The sequence below is a fragment of the Xyrauchen texanus genome, chromosome 10 (genome assembly GCF_025860055.1).
Source record: "Xyrauchen texanus isolate HMW12.3.18 chromosome 10, RBS_HiC_50CHRs, whole genome shotgun sequence".
Lineage (NCBI taxonomy): Eukaryota > Metazoa > Chordata > Actinopteri > Cypriniformes > Catostomidae > Xyrauchen > Xyrauchen texanus.
In genome coordinates, this window is record NC_068285.1 from 23,524,166 (window position 1) to 23,545,393 (window position 21,228).

The window sequence follows — 21,228 nt, forward strand, 5'->3', positions numbered from 1 at the left end:
CTCCTCATAGCCCCGCGTTGGGAGAATCAGACATGGTTCCCGGAGCTTACACAGCTGTCACTGACAGCGCCGTGGCCCATCCCAGTGAGAGCAGATCTCCTCTCTCAAGCTCGCGGCACAATCTGGCATCCCCACCCAGAGCGCTGGGCGCTGCATGCGTGGGTGATCAACGACTACCCGTCGCTCTGCCAGAAGGAGTAATAAACACTATCATACACGCTAGAGCCCCTTCCACGAGAAGACTCTATGCGTCAAAATGGTCTGTGTTCTCAAAATGGTGCACCGACAGAGACCTGGACCCGCGGACATGTGGGGTGTCGTCGCTGCTCGTATTTCTACAAGAGCTGCTGGATAAGGGCAGATCCCCATCCATGCTCAAAGTGTATGTGGCGGCCATTGCGGCGTTCGCTGAACCCCTGCACGGCCAGTCATGGGGTAAAAACGAGCTGGTCATCCGCTTCCTCAGGGGAGCTAGAAGGATGAACCCCCCGCGTCCCCCATCGGTTCCTATCTGGGATCTTTCTATAGTTCTCGAAACTATGAAAGGCTCCCCTTTCGAACCACTTCAATCCGTGGATTTGAAATACCTTTCACTCAAAACCGTTTTTCTGACTGCCCTGTCATCAGTCAAACGTGTGGGAGACCTTCACGCGCTGTCTGTCAGTGCTGCGTGTCTTGAGTTTGGACCAAGTGACTCCAAGGTCATTTTAAAGCCTAGACACGGCTATGTTCCCAAGGTGATCGGTACTCCTTTCAGAGCACAGGTCATTTCCTTATCGGCGCTGCCAGCACCGGATAGCGAACGCGACGCCAATCTCCTTTGCCTGGTCAGAGCACTGAGATTGTATACTGCGCGCTCCGCCGCTTTCAGACGCTCTGAGCAGCTTTTCGTTTCGTTCGGAGGGCGCACCAAAGGTCTCGCCGCCTCGAAACAGACACTATCTAGATGGATAGTGGACGGTATTGCTGCTGCATACGCGTCAAAAGACCTGCCATGCCCGTTGGGCATTAGGGCTCACTCCACTAGAGGCATGGCATCCTCGTGGGCATGGTCCAGCGGGATTTCCATTCACGACATATGTGTGGCAGCGGGATGGACTTCCCCTCCACCTTTGTCAGAGTTTACAATATGGAAGTGCCCGCTCTGCAGGCAAAACTACTAGCGGTTTAATACGCTACAGCTCCCTGGTGAGCTGCACTGATGGGACACATTCCACACAGACCGGCACCGCCGCTCTGTCGCTCCCTTCCCACTATGTGCTTATGTATTACACAATCAATGACCCGCATTCTTGCCGGCCAAATATTATTTCCCCACTCATAAGGGCTCCCCGGGTCCCCCTTAATTCCCTGGGGCTCATACAGTGGATGCTTGAGCGCGACGGCGTTGACAATGGGTTCCCGTAGCATAAGCTATCTTACGCAATACGAGAGAACCTCTCGTAAGAGAACGTATCGGTTACCTAACATAACCTCGGTTCTCTCTAGATGAGGGAACGAGTATTGCGTAGTCGGCCGTGCTTCGCGCCACGGCGACTTTTCGCTTCAGTCAATGAAAACCAGGGTTCCAGCCTACTGAACTACGCTTATATGCACTCTAGTCACGCCCATTTTGGCGGGCTTTGATGCAGTGAGCGCGCGGACACCTCTCATTGGATGCGAGTTCGCTCAAGCTCGTCTATAGGCTGCAGCAGTTGCCGCAGAGCAACCTATGAGCTCGCTAGCTAGCCCGCTCAAGGTCTGCAGCTGCCGCACTGCGTTGACAATGGATACAAAAATTAAGGATAATTTTTTGGCTTCAATATCTCAGAAAAGATGAATCTTTCCCGTAGCGTAAGCTAGCTTACGCAATACTCGTTCCCTCATCTAGAGAACCGAGGTTACGTTAGGTAACCCATACGTTTTAGCTAGAGTTTCCACTCCGCCCACAAATTGAAATGACATTTTTCCAGCTTACGTCAGAGAGACTGTGTCAAGTCATTCTAGCAAGTCAGTCCACAAAAAATAAATAAATAAATAAATAAATAAATAAATAAAAAAGCAAGTCAGTCCACAGTTGGCCATCTTTGGAACTCTGTCGGGAGGCTATTTCCATTCATGGCAGTGCAGCTCCTATCTACTTGAATGGAGAAAGACCAAAATCTCAAAGAACATATTTCAAATTAGCAATAAAATCGGACAAATCTGATACTATGGTATCATAGTTGTTTTTACCTCATCTTACGCAAAAAAAAAAAAAATAACAACGAAATTTCCTCGGCTCGTGTAGCTACTACGCATACGCGTTCAAACATGATTGACAAGTGATGTCTCTATCTAAAAGATGATTGGCTCTTTTACCTGTAAGGCGGGACTTCTTGGTTGAGCGTTACGATTTCTCTCATTAATTTAAAAGTGGCCCATCTCTGCTAAACAGTCTCTGACTGTATGCAGCATTCAGCCACTTACATCCGGGTCATTTTCTCATCCTAATGGCAAGGTAAATTGAAAGGGATTTATTTAGTCAGTGTCATTTTCCACTGGTCAGACGCGATTGTCACTGATTTTGTTTAGTTAAAAAACACATTTAAGCTTTATACCTTTACGACACTTACAGTAGCCTAAGATCAGCGGTGACGCTTGAAAGACATTTTTACATTTCAGCCTTTGAAAACTCATGTGTGATACACCCTTTGCTGACTCTGTAGAGCATTTTGTACTAATGCACTTTCTTTAGACTGCATCAATTAAAATTGTGTGGGGTGTTTACTCGCACATCCTGACATTCAAAAGTTTGATTAATGATTCGTTAACAGCTTATAGAGCAGACAACAAATATTGACAACCAGACTCTGCAAATAATAGACATATTTATTGACAATATGTTTACATTTACTGTTAAGTTGCCCCCATTTTTCTTATATTCAGATGAGAATTAAGTTCAATATTCTGTTGTGTATTACTAGAAACCATTAGAAATACATTTGTAACAATGTAAAAATAATAATATTGCATTTATCAAGCACGACCCAAAATCACAATACATTGTGATTAACCATCATACATAATACTGGACCATTAAAAGTATCCTTATTCGTACCATTTTGACATTAAAGTATAGCAGTATGATTCATTACATTTAAAAAAAAAAAACAAAAAAAAAACGTATTAACTTATACAATTAAAAACCATTCAATGGTAAACTGCTTAAACAATCAAAATATTAAACTTTTCAAGTTTCCAAATGAATATTGTACATTAATTTAACACATTTTAAACATATTGATGTTCCCTTTCTGATTGTCTCTATTAAGCAGAGGAAGATTTTAATGTGACAAAACTGATTCATTTTCAAGTAAATATGAATGTACCGTCTCTGTCAGTCAAACTGTTATAAACTATGCTTTAAATGAAAATTACATGCCCAGCTGTGTACAATGACACAAATTAATGGCGCATAATTATTTATCCTGTTTAAAATTCATGACCTATGCAGCACTAGCACAACTACCTTTTTTATTATTAAAGCATGAACAAGGGTTATACTGAGCCATTAAAGTGCTAATAAACAAGTATCTCCCAATATTGTAAAAGTATGGTTGAATGGTCCCCCTAATCTGTTCTATTTCACATTTGTAAAATATTATTACATTGATTATGAGATAAATATATGTGATATTACACAACACATACCATAAAGACAAGTGGACATTTTATGATAATAATGAAATGATATATAGCTGAACTCTTAACTGTTTAACAACTGGTAGAAAAGTACCAGAGCAGTAAACAGCACTCTATTAAAAGCCCTGAGTGAAGTATAATTAAAGAATACCCGAAGAGTGTCTTGAGTATAGATTAAAACAATTAAATAAGGTAAATTTACTGCTTCCTTCTGAATTGGTCGACGGGAATGTTTTAATTGTGCATATCTGCCTCTGATTCCTCATCTGTCCTCGCCCAGCTCTGAATCTTTCCAGTGCCAAAGATCACGTAAAAGATGGCTCCAAAGGCACTCACTCCTGCGGACAACCAGAACACGTGTCTCCATCCCATAACTGAGTGCTGCTCAGTGAGAACAAAGAGGGTTTTGAGAACAAACATTAAAAGTGAGTATTGAAATGTTATCCCTAAATTATCAATTAAACTGTAGTGTTTTAAACTATAAAAGGACTGCTTACATCTTTGGTCATGTAACCCACTACAATTGGTGCAAGAACACCAGGAATGGTCCCAAAAGTGTTGGTGATTCCTAGAAGCATGCCCGCATACCTGAACAAACAGAGAGAAAAAAGACAGTTATGAAGAGAAAACTAATGCGAAAAAGTGGTACTTAAAAAAAAAGAAAAGTGGGATAATTATTACTCTATAGACTGATACAAGTTATGACCAAAATATTAGTTTTAATAATATAATAAACAATAAATAAAAGTAATATACAAATTACAATAAAATAATAAACGTTATGAAGTGGGGATACAGGGACCCTAAAATTATTGGGACACTTGAGCCACAAAAAAATTATGAATGTATTTGAATTATATAATAAATGATCAAATCAAGTAGCATCTATTTGAAAAAAATACTGTAAACTTTTCAAGAAAGACATTTCACAAAAAGAAGTTGTTTAGTTTTCAAATGATAAACAATAGATATACTGTTCAAAATTAAAACAAAAAGGTATTTGGACAATTTGGAAATAATGGTAATCAAATGTTAGTGGAACCATTATAACTTAGATATCCTGCATGAATATAAATAAAACACCTTTTGGATAAAAGTTATTACAAAAATGGCTGAGAAAATGTAAGATAGTTTTAGGTCCAGCATAATTCATTTGCAGATACCTCCTGGTTTGATATTTTGTTTGTAATGCTAGGAGATTCATAGATGTTAAAGTGTGACTTAAGTGTCCCAAAGTGTCTAAATACTTTTTGGGGCCACTGAATTCTTGAACAGAGAGTCAAAAGCATGTCAAGCAATCTTGAGTTTGTACCTTGGTGCAATATCAATCTGGTTAATGTAGACGCCAGCAGCACTGAAACCGCCGAGCGCACTGGATGTAGTAAGAAATGTCACAGCCAGCACACCACTACAACCCGAGAAGCCTACAGCAAGCAGGCACACAGCAGGTAGAAACAGACCTACAGAACACAAGATAAAGCCACAAAAATTTAATCAAATCACCGGTAAGCTGCAAGACAGTTCATCCCTATTAAATAGACTCTGTTACTATAATTAAGCTATTGACAATAACCAACTTTTATGTATCCGTTTTACATAGACAATGTCACAATAAATATTCAAAGTTTGTAACATGAACATTTTAAATAAACCCAGCAGCACTATATAATATACATACCAATAAAAGTGAAGATTTTTCTGACAACTGTGACACTCAGGAGCTCCCTCTCCAGAAGTGTGTCTGCTAACACACCTGCACCCACTGAGAACAGCCAGCCAGCCAGGTAAGGGAGAGCAGAGAGTAACGAATTCTGAATAACACACAGAATGACAGAGAATGAAAGTCTACATCTAAATGTACACACTTTTGTTTGAGATTTGTCTGATAACCTCTGATTTGCACAAATACTGTACAAGTGAATTTCTTTAATTGAATTAATTCATGTATAATCTGATTGTCTCACCTGCCGTAAATCAAAGTGGAGCACATTGTCCATGTAGATAGGAAGTGAGGTGAGCAGAGTGTAGTAAGACCAGTTGCTACACATCTGTGGGATGATAATGGCCCAAAGAGGCATGGAGAACAGCATAGATACTACAGGTACTGACCAACCATGTGGTGTCCCCTAGAAAACAGAAAATGTTAAATCCATCAGTACAGAAGAGCAAGGCAAGCTTATTTATATAGAACATTTCATACACAATGGTAATTCAAAGTGCTTTACATAAAAATTATAAAGAAAATACATGATAAAATAATAAACAAGAATAAAAAGTAATTAAATAATGATGAAAATGATTTATAAAAAAAAGAATACAGAAATAATATGATGCAGTGCAAGATGTGTTTTCAGTCTGGATTTGAAGGTGGCTACTGTTGGAGAATGATTTTATGATCCCTGTTGACTTATGCTACAAATAAATTGGGGATATTGGGGTTGAAATTGATATTATTGGATGACGCTTGGGGTGAAGTTTGAAGTGAGAATAAAAGTGTAAAATTAAAATAATAACAAAAGCAAAAGTTAACATTTGCAGAATTTAACTTTACTATTTCATTCTGAAATCATAGTTGATAGTAATTTAGAGAGCTAGACAACAGTAATTAAGAAATAAACCAAATCTGCATTTAGTTTATATTGTATTATCGGAGTGTTTATCTCTCCTTGCAAATCATTCTTCCAAAAATGGCTTGTATTTACACTCACCTAAAGGATTATTAGGAACACCATACTAATACTGTGTTTGACCCCCTTTCGCCTTCAGAACTGCCTTAATTCTACGTGGCATTGATTCAACAAGGTGCTGAAAGCATTCTTTAGAAATGTTGGCCCATATTGATAGGATAGCATCTTGCAGTTGATGGAGATTTGTGGGATGCACATCCAGGGCACGAAGCTCCCGTTCCACCACATCCCAAAGATGCTCTATTGGGTTGAGATCTGGTGACTGTGGGGGCCATTTTAGTACAGTGAACTCATTGTCATGTTCAAGAAACCAATTTGAAATGATTCAAGCATTGTGACATGGTGCATTATCCTGCTGGAAGTAGCCATCAGAGGATGGGAACATGGTGGTCATAAAGGGATGGACATGGTCAGAAACAGTGCTCAGGTAGGCCGTGGCATTTAAACGATGCCCAATTGGCACTAAGGGGTCTAAAGTGTGCCAAGAAAACATCCCCCACACCATTATACCACCACCACCAGCCTGCACAGTGGTAACAAGGCATGATGGATCCATGTTCTCATTCTGTTTACGCCAAATTCTGACTCTACCATCTGAATGTCTCAACAGAAATCGAGACTCATCAGACCAGGCAACATTTTTCCAGTCTTCAACTGTCCAATTTTGGTGAGCTCTTGCAAATTGTAGCCTCTTTTTCCTATTTGTTGTGGAGATGAGTGGTACCGGTGGGGTCTTCTGCTGTTGTAGCCCATCCGCCTCAAGGTTGTGCGTGTTGTGGCTTCACAAATGCTTTGCTGCATACCTCGGTTGTAACGAGTGGTTATTTCAGGCAAAGTTGCTCTTCTATCAGCTTGAATCAGTCGGCCCATTCTCCTCTGACCTCTAGCATCAACAAGGCATTTTCAGCCCACAGGACTGCCGCATACTGGATGTTTTTCCCTTTTCACACCATTCTTTGTAAACCCTAGAAATGGTTGTGCGTGAAAATCCCAGTAACTGAGCAGATTGTGAAATACTCAGACCGGCCCGTCTGGCACCAACAACCATGCCACGCTCAAAATTGCTTAAATCACCTTTCTTTCCCATTCTGACATTCAGTTTGGAGTTCAGGAGATTGTCTTGACCAGGACCACACCCCTAAATGCATTGAAGCAACTGCCATGTGATTGGTTGATTAGATAATTGCATTAATGAGAAATTGAACAGGTGTTCCTAATAATCCTTTAGGTGAGTGTATGTTGTATCGTATTCCAGATAAACTCTAAGAACTTTAGTACGATGACAATATAAAAGCCTATATTTTTATTTTTGCAAACTTTTTTTTTTTTTTTACACAGTATAAAAAAGGTCTTTAAACATAAAAATATTTAGCTGCTTTTATATTTCAGGAAGGGGTCATATACTAGGGGATCATCATATTTGGGGGTCCTTTGCATCAAGAAGTTTGAAAACATCTACAACACCCTGTTTGGTCGCATTCTTTATCCATCAGCAGTTAAACATAAAATTAGTTCCTACCTGTGAACCTATTGAGTTAATTATGTAATCTTTCTCTTGGTCACTGATTCTGGGGTGAGTTCTTGGCTCATCTGACACCAAGATGAACCAAAAAACTGCCCAAAGACACCCAGCACCACCTGGTGGTAAAAAAAAAAAGAAATAGAGAGAAAAGAGTTATGAAGTGAAATATACAATAGTTAGATTGACATGTCATTTATTATACATGAACAAATATTAACAACAAACTATAAAAGACATGGTATTTTCTTCTAACCGCAAAAGTAGAAGACTGCTGGCCAACCCAGACTATGGCAGATAAAACCGGTGAGAGGAAGAGCCACAAAGGCCCCAAAGCTAGACCCTGCACCTGAGAAGGTCATCAGACGGGCCCTCTCCAACGGAGGAGCCCAGCGGGCCCACATGGCCATCATGGCAGGGAAAGTCACACCCTATATAAAAACACAAGACACAACGTGATTTATTTACTTAATATTATTTTATTTAGTGTAAGGACCTGGATTTGGGATTATCAAAAAGCACTCCCTGACCTCACCAAAACCCTCCAGTGCACGTAAGGCAAACAGCCATTTGGCTCCAAGTTTTGCTGATAGTGGAGTGAGGAGGGTAAGGACTGCCGTTCCAAGCACACCCCCACCAAGGAAGATGCTTCCTCCGAAGTGACCTGAAAGGTATCCACCTGGGATCTGAGTAAACAAGTATCCAAAAAAGAAAGCACCAAGCAGCATTCCCTGTGTCTCTGAATTCCATGGGTATGTTGGAATCTGGGAAAACAAAATTAAATAAACAAATATAACAAGAGCCAGTTATTGTACGAAAATAGACAAATATGTGGTGAGCCACCAGGTGCATGAAACAATGCATTTGATTAATTCTTACCCCATCTGTCTGTTCTGAGCTTTGGCTGTTGTTGTCAAGTGTATGGGGGGGTACTGGACATTCATTTGACACATTGCTATTGAGAGATGACTGGTCATTGGTTCCATTAACCATGGCAACCATAGCAACACTGAGATTTACACGTAGACCATAGACCACAGCAAAACCAAAGAACATCATAGCAGCCAGATTGCATCGTACAGAGCAGCATTTGGGAGTCGCTGTCACACATATAAACATTCCGGGAGATCAAATTGATATATATTTAAAAGATGATTAGTATCGAAATTAGTTATGAAAGTATGTGTGACAAGACCTATGGAACTCATTTAAAACATTGCATGGCAGTGAAAAGGATCACTGCCAAATTTCAATCCGATGTCTTAACATAAAGACCTGCAAAGGATCAAAACATAGACCAACCTGTAATTTTTTCAACTTCTTTTTCTAAAAGTGGTGTAGAGTCGCTGTCCTGGTCCTCCGCAGTGGAGTTAATAGAGTAACCTGGTTGTAATGTCATGATCACAAAGGGTCAAGTGTAAGTTTTAGACTGACTTAAGACCGTTCAACAGCTTCCAGAAAGCCTGAAACAAAAACAGTGCATTTCAGATGATGCCAATCATCTCATTTGTGGTTTAAAAAAAGTTTACATAGACACATCTTAGTTGGTTTGTTTTTGTTACATGAGTCATAACAAATTTGACTCTGACAAATAAGATTGTCAGAGGTTATAACAAAGAAATCCTTTAAATGTAATCTTTGTGTCTGTCCAATTTGGTTTCATAAATGTCTGGAAAAACATAAATTTTCTGCATTTTCTACACAAAACTTTTTGTCAAAATGTTATGTGGTGTAACCAAATCCAGGGGGTGCTGAGTGACACCAGCCAGGTCTCCTAAGCAACGGAGAGTAGAGTAACATGGTAACATTCTTGTGGTCACAATTAGTGGTTCTGGCTCTCAATGGGGCGCGTGGTAACTTGTGCGTGGATTGCGTAGAGTAGCGTGAGCCTCTACATCCTGCGAGTCTCCGCGGTGTCATGCACAACGAGCAACGTGATAAGATGCGCGGATTGACTGTCTCAGAAGCGGAGGCAACTGAGACTTGTCCTCTACCACCCAGATTGAGGTGAGTAACCACACCACCATGAGGACCTTCTAAGTAGTGGGAATTGGGCATTTCAAATTGGGGAGAATACTCAGACATACTCCATATCTTTGAAGAAGTTATAATAATATAAGATATACTCACTCAGAGATTGACAGCATCTATTTGGGAAGTCCAAAAATCCTTGTAGAACCTTGCCGAAAATGTATGAGCACTATGGACACTGCAAAATACCAAATCATAATAATAATGCTTTAAGTGCAGAACACAGGAAGCATGTGACAGCATCTTAAAGCAGATCTGACCACAACATTTCTGCTGACAGTTGAATCACAATGATTAAAAGAACAGATCAGCTGACAAGAGTGCTGGAACATCAACCACAATTCCATGCTACATGCAACCTGGTACATAACCAGTGATAATCTTTTTTTTTTTTTTTTTTTTTACAATTCTTAAATATGATACAGAATAAAGGCTTGATATTTGACATTTTCTGGAATATTCCAAGCTGCTTAAAGGCACAGCTTAATGACTTCAACCTAAGTATGTGTAAACTTCTGACTTCAACTGTACATAGTCTGGGCATAAATTTGAGTGTCTAGATAAAATTCTGGATTCTTACTCAGAATTTTTTAATCTTAGAGCAAAACCACAGAGTATAGGCCATGTCTCCATCCTCCAACTGACATTGCCAGCAGGCAGGTGTGTCTTTTAGATCAGGCCTAAACAATCTAGAGCAATCATTCCCAAAGGCGGGGTCCCGACCCACAAGTGGGTCGCGGGAGATTTTGTATGGGTCGCCAAGTCGAGCACTATTTTTCAGTGTGCTATATATACTCTTGATTAAAATTTATGTAGTTCACCAATTAGCCGCACGAGAGAGCTCGTCGTTTTCTTCTGTTTTTTTTTTTTGTTTTTGTTTTTTTGTTTAGCTGCGCTCTGCACTCGGCAACCAGCCATAAAAATGGATGCTTGGCTAATTAAGAAGAAAAAGCCAGCTAAAGACCAGGCTAACACTGCCAGCAGCCAAAATACCATCCCCGAGGGAGGCCAGCGTGAAAATAGACTAGCTAATGTTAGCAAAGCTACTTAAAGTGAAAAACGCCATAATGATGAAGAATGTGAGGAAAGCGGAACCAGTGGATGCTTTCGACCAGACGCCGGAGCAGGTACTTCTGAGGATTTGGGAGAACAGCCTCCAAATAAGAAAAGAAAAACAAGACCAAGGCCATATAAAGACTACTTCCTGAAATATGGTTTTGTTAATTATTCCAAAACGAACCAAGAAGCTCGACCCATGTGTGTTATATTCAGCGAAAAACTCGCAAATGAGAGTTTAAAACCAAGTAAACGTATCGGTTACCTAACGTAACCTCGGTTCTCTCTAGATGAATGAGGGAACGAGTATTGCGTAAGCTAGCTTACGCTACGGGAAAGATTCATCTTTTCTGAGATATTGAAGCCCAAAAATTATCCTTAATTTTTGTATCCATTGTCAACGCAGTGCGGCAGCTGCAGACCTTGAGCGGGCTAGCTAGCGAGCTCATAGGTTGCTCTGCGGCAACTGCTGCAGCCTATAGACGAGCTTGGGCTGAACTCGCGATCCAATGAGAGGCGTCCGCGGCTCACTGCAACAAAGCCCGCCAAAATGGGCGTGACTAGAGTGCATATAAGCGTAGTTCAGTAGGCTGGAACCCTGGTTTTCATTGACTGAAGCGAAAAGTCGCCGTGGGCGCTGAAGCACGGCCGGCTACGCAATACTCGCTCCCTCATCTAGAGAGAACCGAGGTTACGTTAGGTAACCGACACGTTCTCTTCACGAGAGGTTCTCTCGATATGCGTAAGCTAGCTTACGCTACGGGAACCCATTGTCAACGCCGTGCGCGCCAAGCATCCACTGTATGAGCCCCAGGGAATTAAGGGGGACCCGTGGGAGCCCTTATGAGTGGGGAAATAATATTTGGCCGGCAAGAATGCGGGTCATTGATTGTGTAATACATAAGCACATAGTGGGAAGGGAATCGACAGAGCGGCGGTGCCGGTCTGTGTGGAATGTGTCCCATCAGTGCAGCTCACCAGGGGAGCTGTAGCGTATTAAACCGCTAGTAGTTTTGCCTGCAGAGCGGGCACTTCCATATTGTAAAATCTGACAAAGGTGGAGGGGAAGTCCATCCCGCTGCCACACATATGTCGTGAATGGAAATCCCGCTGGACCATGCCCACGAGGATGCCATGCCTCTAGTGGAGTGAGCCCTAATGCCCAACGGGCATGGCAGGTCTTTTGACGCCGTATGTAGCAGCAATAGCGCCCACTATCCATCTAGATAGTGTCTGTTTCGAGGCGGCGAGACCTTTGGTGCGCCCTCGAACTAAACGAAAAGCTGCTCAGAGCGCCTGAAAGCGGCGGAGGCTGCAGTATACAATCTCAGTGCTCTGACCAGGCAAAGGAGATTGGCGCCGCTCGCTAACGGAAGCTGGCAGCCCGATAGGGAAATGACCTGTGCTCTGAAAGGAGTACCGATCACCTTGGGAACATAGCCGTGTCTAGGCTTTAAAATGACCTTGGAGTCACTTGGTCCAAACTCAAGACACGCAGCTGACAGACAGCGTGGAAGGTCTCCCACACGCTTGACTGATGACAGGGCAGTCAGAAAAATGGTTTTGAGTGAAAGGTATTTCAAATCCACGGATTGAAGTGGTTCGAAGGGGGGCTTTCATAGTTTCGAGAACTATAGAAAGATCCCAGATAGGAACCGATGGGGGCGCTGGGGTTCATCCTTCTAGCTCCCCTGAGGAAGCCGGATGACCAGCTCGCTTTTACCCCATGACTGGCCGTGCAGGGGTTCAGCTGAACGCCGCAACGGCCGCCACATACACTTTGAGCGTGGATGGGGATCTGCCCTTATCCAGCAGCTCTTGTAAAAATACGAGCAGCTGACTGACACCCCACATGTCCGCGGGTCCAGGTCTCGGTCGGTGCACCATTTTGAGAACACAGACCATTTTGACGCATAGAGTCTTCTCGTGGAAGGGGCTCTAGCGCGTATGATGGTGTTTATTACTCCTTCTGGCAGAGCGACGGGTAGTCGCTGATCACCCACGCATGCAGCCCCAGCTCTGGGTGGGGATGCCAAATTGTGCCGCGAGCTTGAGAGAGGAAATCTGCTCTCACTGGATGGGCCACGGCGCTGTCAGTGACAGCTGCGTAAGCTCCGGAACCATGTCTGATTCTCCCAACGCGGGCTATGAGGAGCACCGAGTGACGCTGCTTCCTGATCCTCTGCATTACCTGTGGCAATAGCGAGACAGGAGGGAAGGCGTAAGCGGGCATCTGGGCCAGTCCTGGGCCAGCTGCCCTCGCTGAGAAAAATATTGGGCAGTGAGAGTTCTCTTTGGACGCAAAGAGGTCTATCTCCGCTCTGCCGAATAGGTGCCATAACGCCTGGACTGTTTGAGCGTGCAGGGACCATTCCCCTGGGGGAATATTGTCTCTGGACAGTCTGTCCGGCCGCCGCTCAGGTGGCCTGGCACGCGCGCCGCCCTCAGCGAGCGCAGGTGGCACTGGGACCAACTCAGTATGCGTTCGGCCAGATGGAAGAGGTTCCTGGATCTGACACCGCCCTGACGGTTTAGGTAGGATACCACAGATCTGTTGTCCGAACGGACCAGGACGCGGTGACCCTGAATGACCGGGAGAAAGCGACGACGCCGCACTCGACCGCTATCATTTCCAGACAATTTATGTGAAGGAGCTTTTCCTGAACTGACCATAGGCCTAAAACCGGAGAGCTCTTGCACACCGCGCCCCAACCCGTGTTGGACGCTGCCTGTCGAGATGACTTTTCGGCGAGATACAGCTCCCATTGTCACTCCCCGCTGATACCATTCAGCCACTGTCCAGGGCTGCAGAGCTGAAATACAGGTCTGAGTCACCTTGATGGGCTGGCGCCTGTGGCCCAAGCCCGGCGAGACGCCGGGTGTTTAGCCAATGCTGAAGCGGGCGATGTGCAGTAAACCCAGCTGAAGTACTGCTGCGGCTGAGGCCATGTAGCCTAGCACTCTCTGAAATTTCTTCAGAGGTGTGAGGCTGTTCATCTGAAATGACGCCGCTAGTCGCTGCACACGGCGCTGCGCTGTGTAGATAAGCGAGCCGCCATTGCCACTGAGTCTAGTTCTATTCCAAGGAAGGAAATTGCCTGACTGGGCTGTAGTGAGCTCTTGGTCCAATTGACTGCAAGGCCCAAACTGTTCAGATGACTGAGGAGAACTGTCCTGTGAGACAGAAGCTCCGTATGTGATTGTGCCAAAATCAGCCAATCGCCCAAATAGTTCAGAATTCGCGAAACCCTGACTCAAGAGGGGTGCGAGCGCCAAGGCCCATGCACTTCGTGAAAGTACGGGTGCTAAGGACAGGCCGAACGGAAGGACGGTGTATTGATAAACCTGGCCGCCGGGCTTAATCTCAAGAATGGCCTGTGACGGGATTTATCTGAATCTGAAAGTATGCATTTTTCAGATCGAGAGAAATAAACCAGTCCCCTGGCGCACATGCGCGAGGAGTTTGCTGGTTGTAAGCATTTTGAACGGTCTTTTGCAAGCGCTTTATTCAAAACCCTGAGATCTAATATTGGTCTGAGGCCGCCGTCTTTCTTGGGGACAAGAAAATAACGGCTGTAAAACCCCGACTCGCTCAGGGAGGCGGCACTCTCTATGGCCCTTTTGCACAGAAGGTTTGTTATTTCTGAACGAAGCATGCACGCTAAGCTTCCGTGTTCAAAGTAGTTTCGAGCCACGCCTGAAGCAAGGAGGACGGCGATCGAACTGTAGCAAATAGCCCTGTTTTATTGTGCTTAACACCCATTCGGATATCCCTGAATATCTTCCCACGCTTTGAAGCGTAATGTTAGAGGGTGAATGGCCAAATCGCTTGATTGCCGCACACAGCGCTGAACAGAATGTGTGAGCCGCTTACTGTGCTTATGCTGGACTGCTCGCAGACAGCATGGACAGGCTGTTCTGTGAGTGACTTCCGATTGAGGTGAATGGGGAAAGAGTCACGCCTGTTAAGTGATGCGCAAGCATAGCCACGGGCACGGACTTACATACAGAGAAGTGTTTGCTGGCCGTGGTGACAGAGCCGGCAGAGAATGGGCGCGCGACGATTCGTGAGCGCATTTATTGACTCTAACACTGAAAGTGGTTCATGAACCGCTTTTGAGTGTGTTCTGATGGGGACACGGAACGGTAATGCTTGTGTGTAGAGGTGAACACTAGATTGTGGGCACATTTTCTACACATAAGGCTGGTCGTGTGACAGAGCGGCCAGAGAATGGGCGCCGCGACGGATTCGTGGGTGCGCGATTAACCCTAACACTCGAGCCGGTCGTGAACCGCTTTATGTGAGTGTGTTTCTGATAGGGACACGGACGGTAATGCTTGTGTGTAGGGGTGAACACTGAATCGTGGGCACATTTTCTACACATAAGGCTTTATTTTGGGCCGCCGTGAAACGGCGTTTGAGTGCAGGCAAGCGGGTAATATCACCGCTTGTTGGCTGCTGAATCCACCACTGCAGTAGCCTGAGAGAAGGGGACTGACAGGGGCGACGGGACTTACATACAGCTGGCCGTGGTGACAGAGCCGGCAGAGGAGGGATGCGCAGACGGGCTCGTGGGCGCTTATTAACTCTAACACTGGAGCCGGTCGTAACCGCTTATGTGAGTGTGCTCTGATAGGGACACGGATGTGTAATGCTTGTGTGTAGGGGTGAGCACTGGATTGTGGGCACATTTTCTACACATAAGGCATGTTTACTCTTTACAAGATTTCTTAGGTCGCCGTGAAAACGGCGCTTGAGTGCAGGCAAACGGGTAGTATCACCGCTTGTTGGCTGCTGAATCCACCACTGCAGTAGCCTGAGAGAAGGGGACTGACAGGGGCTAAGCTTTGACGGTGGTCCGCCGCGGGCGGACTGAGCCGCCGCTTTCTCAACAACGCTTAGGAGGACTTCGGTTGCTCAGGTTTCAGTACAATCTTAGGCCGAGGCCCGCAGGGGGCGGCTGTCTGAGCGCTGACGAGGGCGGCCGCCCTGTCGACACTGAGAAGTCTGGCTTGTTGAGCTGGGCGCTGTGAAGAGGCTCGTGCAGGAGGCTGGTCACGTGGGCGGCCTGCAGAGGAGCTTAGCGCGACGAGGCAGAAAGAGATTCATGGCTTGGGCTTTGAGAAACGGTCAACAATGCCACTCACCGCTGAACCGAAGAGACCGGACAGAGAGAGCGCGCGTAGTGCGCTCAGCTTCTCCCAAGTCGGCTAGTCAGATCTGAAACAGCCTCTGTCTGTAAGACGGCCATGGAATGCAGAGCAGATGCGGCTTGGCCGGGCGGCGGTATAGGCGCCGCCAACACAGGCGGAAGTAGTTCTGCAGGCCTTAGACGGAGCACCAGCTTAGACCGCCATCTCGCGGAGGGCGGGCAAAGGTGCGGCGTGGAGTCTGTTGGGAGCCTGTTCAGGGGCGGTGACCACTGAGCCCGAGGCGGTCGACGGCCTGTGTGAGGAGGCGCGTTAGTTCCCCTTCGACCCGGCGCTGGTCCTGCTGGATTCCTGGGCCGAGGAGGAGGCGCGTGAGCCTGACCACCTCGCTGTCCGAGCCATGATGGAACAGCCCTTATCCTCCGCTTCGTCCGGAGATGGCAGCAGAGCAGCCGCCGGGCGGCAACTGCGCTGGCCCCGAGTGGGCGGGAGGGTGAAGGCGATGCTCGAGGGAGGGGCTCCGGCGAGGCAATCGCTCTACCACTGGTTCCGCAGCCTTTGAGAGCGGGCGCTTTTACTGCGCTGCTGAATGGAAGGCGCGCTGGCGGCTCGGTCCTGAGCGCTGAAGTCGAGCCCGCAGGGTCGACATCGAAGCTCCTCGCAGAGATCGCGATCCGCTTCAGCGTAGGGCGAGCTCTGCATGCCCCAGTCCCAGGCAGAGAGCGCAGATGACGTGGCGGTCTCCGGTGCTGAGAGGGGCGCGCATGAGGCGCAAGTGGAGCGAGGCATCTTTAAAAAGACGCTAGTACTTTTTGTGAAGTTCATAAGAACTAGCTTGCTTTAAAAGGATACGCCGCCGATGGCGTAGCTCGCAGGACGGCTGAAGGTGGCGAAGACGGCCGGCTTCTTCGAGCGCTGTCCACGCTTGCTTGATGCCCCTCGAACGGCGACGCCGCTTCCAGTTCAGAGATGCGAAGAGCTTCGCTGAAGAGATGAAAATCAGGGTTCCAGCCTACTGAACCACGCTTATATGCACTCTAGTCACGCCCATTTTGGCGGGCTTTGTTGCAGTGAGCGCCGGACGCCTCTCATTGGATGCGAAGTTCGCCCAAGCTCGTCTATAGGTTGCAGCAGTTGCCGCAGAGCAACCTATGAGCTCGCTAGCTAGCCCGCTCAAGGTCTGCAGCTGCCGCACTGCGTTGACAATGGATACAAAAATTAAGGATAATTTTTTGGCTTCAATATCTCAGAAAAGATGAATCTTTCCCGTAGCGTAAGCTAGCTTACGCAATACGAGAGAACCTCTCGTAAGAGAACTAATAAGACATTTTGAAACACTTCACTTCGACTTGGCAAAGAAACCTCTGGATTTCTTTCAAAGGAAGGCACAGGAGATTGAATCATCAGTTGAGCTTCCCCGTAGAAATGTGACATTAAATGACAAAGCCCAGTTAGCATCATACATGGTTTCTTACCATGTGGCCAAAGAGAAGCAGCCCCATACTGCTGCAGAAAAATTAATTCTGCCTGCCGCAATAGACATGGTTAGCACGGTTATTGATGAAAAAACCGCATAAAAATTAAAATGCATCCCCCTGAGTAACAACACTGTTTACCGAAGGATAAATGACATTTCAGACAATCTTGAGGAACAGCTCATAACAAGATTGAAGGCGGCAGGGGAATTTTCAATCCAGCTGGATGAAAGCACCGACGTCTCGGACTGCGCAACTTTCTTGGTATACGTAAGGTACGTGTGGGAAACAGAATTTGTGGAGGATTTATTATGTTGCTTGAATATTCCTACTGGAACGAAAGGTGAACAGATATTTTTCTGTACTGAACAACTACGTGGTTACAGAGTGCGGGTTGAGCTGGGTCAACTGTAAAGGCATAACGAGTGACGGGGCTGCAAATATGACGGGCAGAAACAGCGGAGTTGTGAAAAGAATCAAGGAGGAGCTGGTAAAGACATCGTGTGGAATCACTGTTTCATTCACCGCCAGGCTTTGGCATGCAAAGGAATACCCCCCGAGCTTGACAAAACATTGATAGAAGTCATTCGTGTTGTGAACTTTATTAAAGCCAGCGCACTCAACAGTCGGCTTTTTGATCAGCTGTGCGCCGGCATGGGGGCGGAACACACCCATTTACTCTTTCATACAGAAGTGCGGTGGCTCTCCAAAGGTAGAGTCCTCACAAGAATATATGAACTGAGAAATGAAATTCATGCTTTTCTCCTTGAGAAAAGTTCTTCACTTGCAGAGCTGTTCACTGAAGAATGGCTTATTACAGTGTCATATCTGGCGGATATCTTTTCATCTCTCAAGGAGCTATGTTTGAAACTGCAAGGACAGAATGATGATGTTTTCCAAAACTGGAAACACATTCTCACCTTTCAAAAGTCTCTGAAGCTGTGGCTTGCACGACTCAGAAGTCCAAAACCCAGCCACTACATGTTCCCTACTGTGTTACAGCACATAGAGGAAAATGATGTCACTGACACATAAGTGAAACACCTGACTGGGCTTATAGTGACACACCTAGTTGCACTCATTAATAACTTTGAGCACTATTTCCCTAAGGACAGATATGACATTTTGCATGATAAAAGGTGGATCCAAAATCCTTTTGATTTTGAAAGTCCAGAGTCACTGCTGGAGCTTGGACTAACTGCTTCTGAAGAAACCGAACTGTTAGAGCTGAGCAGTGACCAGACACTTAAAAGAAGACATGAATCCATGACATTATCATCATTTTGGGTAAGCATTTCATCCGAATACCCTGTCTTAAGCAAGGCAAGCATACTGTTGCTTATTCCTTTTACAACTACATACAAATGTGAAGTTGGGTTCTCAGTTCTCACAAAAATAAAGACAAAATACAGAAATAGACTGAATGCTGCACCTGATATGCGTGTTGCAGTCTCCTCATGTACACCAAACTGGAATGTAATTCTAAAAAACAAGCAGGCCCATCTGTCTCATTAGCTGGGTAAACTGCCTTGATTTGGTGAAACAATGATTATAAGGACTGGTGCACTTAAACATTACTCTTCTTCTACTAGACCAACATTAAAAAAATAAAATAAAAAGGCATGTTTTTGATAGCTCTGAAGGTTCATATTACTATTGTTCTAAATATTGTTTGCATACATATTTTTGTTTTGAGAGGAAAAAATGAGAGCCTGTCATACTGTGCACTTTATAAAATGTGTATATTACAGTGGGTGCATAAAAAAGTTCTCAAAAAATATTTCAGTAAGAAACTTGTTTTTGATTTAACTTAATGTTCATATTATTCTGGTAGATGTGCAAATCATTGAATGTTATATGAAAGGCATGCATTGATTCTGTCTGGTTTTATTGATGATAGGAAGGATTTGCACTTTGTCTCATTAAGTATAAATTGTGTACACTGTAATGATGAGAATATGAAAACAATGAGATGCCCTGTCAACGCTTCCTTTCTCATTTCACCTCTGCATTTTACTTATTGTCAACAACAGGTTAATAAAAAAAATTGAGCTTTGTCAAATATCTGTATCTCTTTTAAATAGTTAACTGGAAGCTTAACTGACCTTAAAAATGGTCATACATATTTTGTTAATGCATAAATTCTCTTCGTGATATATGAACTATATGGGCCTAATGTTTATTCGGTCACAAGGATTTATCGACTTTAAAATGTGGGTCCCCAGAAAAAAGTTTGGGAAACACTGATCTAGAGGGAGTCCAAAAGTGACGCGTCATGACACTTTTCATAGACTGTGAGCATTTAGAAGACCTAGTGCTTGCTAGGGAGGGTAGAGTCATATGGGGCAACCTCCTTGTGATCGCTATAATGTTGTTCGCTCTCGGTGGGGTGCATGGTGGGTTGTGCGTGGATGCCGCGGAGAACAGTGTGAAGCCTCCACATGTGCTATAACTCCGCGGTAACAAGCCGAGGGATAAGATGCACATATTGATGGTCTCAGATGCGGAGACAACTGAGATTTGTCCTCCACCATCCAGATTGAGGCGAGTCACTACACCACAATGAGGACTTAGAAGGCAGTGGGAATTGGGCATTACAAAATGGGGAGAAACTCAAATAAATAAATAAATATATTGGGGTTCAGCCATATACTTGAGGAAACATTTAGATAAGCATCAAATCTAAAGATACGAGAAACCTTTGTACATACTGCATTAAGTGTGAAATAATGGGAGGCGTTTTTACTTCTCTAGGCAATATAATAAAAAGACTTTACAATTGTGATTTTGGGGCAAAAACCACTTGTTCTTTGTTGTACCAAGGAGGGGCTCTCTCAGGTGGAAGAGACCAATGGGCCAAGTGCCTAAGATTAAAAGCAAAGTACCAAGACAAAATTTTTGGGAGATCGAATCCTTTGTCAATTGGTCTATGTAACTTACTTAAATGCAACCACGTCGTTTACCATTCCAAATATAGACTTAGATATTCTATCAAATTGTTTAAATTAAGAAAGATGAACTTCAAGAGGGAGGGACTGTAGTAGATAATTGAATTTGGGTTCAAAATTCATTTTATAACACTGACCTTTCCTGCCATAGACAGATGTATTGAACCTTAATCTTGAGGGGGGGTAAAGATTTGCAATCCACTTCTTCTTTTACACATTGGGAGCACCTGTGTCCTTCCACTTCCCTTTACCGGACTGAAATTAAACAATCTTTATGTAGACACTTCACTGTGAAAAAAAAGTGAGAAAAACAACCATTTACATAGGTTTTTCTACATAGAGATACAAAAGATGAAGATGATGATGACAAAGTCTGTTATTTACATGAAGAAAAAGCATGACTGTTTTGATATCTTTTAAATTACTTCTTACCATGGATCCCAAACAGAAACAAGATTCTGAACATTCGATGGAAGTTTTAAATACACAATGAGGCGTTTTCGACTCCTTACACCTCATGGTCTAAGCAACCGTTTCAATGCACTTGGTAACAGGAATAGGGTTTTTACAGTGGTAAATAATTATGCCAAACCGTCTTTGTTCTCACCGCTGTGCTGTAAACTTGAGACTGTCACGGACCTGTTTTGTTACAAGTATTGATCACATGATAGTTTAGAACACTTCCTGCTCTGAAAAAC

The 21,228-nt window shown here is 44.4% G+C and overlaps 1 protein-coding gene across 1 annotated transcript; it reads right to left on the reverse strand.

Annotated features, from left to right (window-relative positions):
* Positions 1 to 2,855: 2,855 nt before the first annotated feature.
* Positions 2,856 to 21,175, reverse strand: si:ch1073-513e17.1 (sialin). The gene is made up of 13 exons (XM_052136082.1): positions 20,963 to 21,175; positions 20,668 to 20,818; positions 10,000 to 10,078; positions 9,172 to 9,332; positions 8,749 to 8,969; positions 8,400 to 8,633; positions 8,126 to 8,300; positions 7,870 to 7,988; positions 5,628 to 5,789; positions 5,342 to 5,474; positions 4,976 to 5,123; positions 4,161 to 4,251; positions 2,856 to 4,044 (listed from the first exon to the last, which is right to left on the reverse strand). Exons 4-13 carry the CDS (start codon positions 9,266 to 9,268, stop codon positions 3,898 to 3,900), a joined length of 1,527 nt encoding a protein of 508 aa, XP_051992042.1. The 5' UTR covers positions 9,269 to 9,332; positions 10,000 to 10,078; positions 20,668 to 20,818; positions 20,963 to 21,175; the 3' UTR covers positions 2,856 to 3,897.
* Positions 21,176 to 21,228: the final 53 nt, after the last annotated feature.

What these genes read in the sequence shown, in the direction of transcription:
- si:ch1073-513e17.1 (XM_052136082.1), bottom strand. Translation starts at nt 9,268, where the DNA reads ATGACATTACAACCAGGTTACTCTATTAACTCCACTGCGGAGGACCAG. An exon ending in CACTGGAGGGTTTTGGTGAG is followed by an intron (nt 8,301 to 8,399) that starts GTCAGGGAGTGC and finishes GTTTTTATATAG; the next exon opens with GGTGTGACTTTCCCTGCCAT. An exon ending in TGGGTTACATGACCAAAGAT is followed by an intron (nt 4,045 to 4,160) that starts GTAAGCAGTCCT and finishes CTCACTGAGCAG; the next exon opens with CACTCAGTTATGGGATGGAG.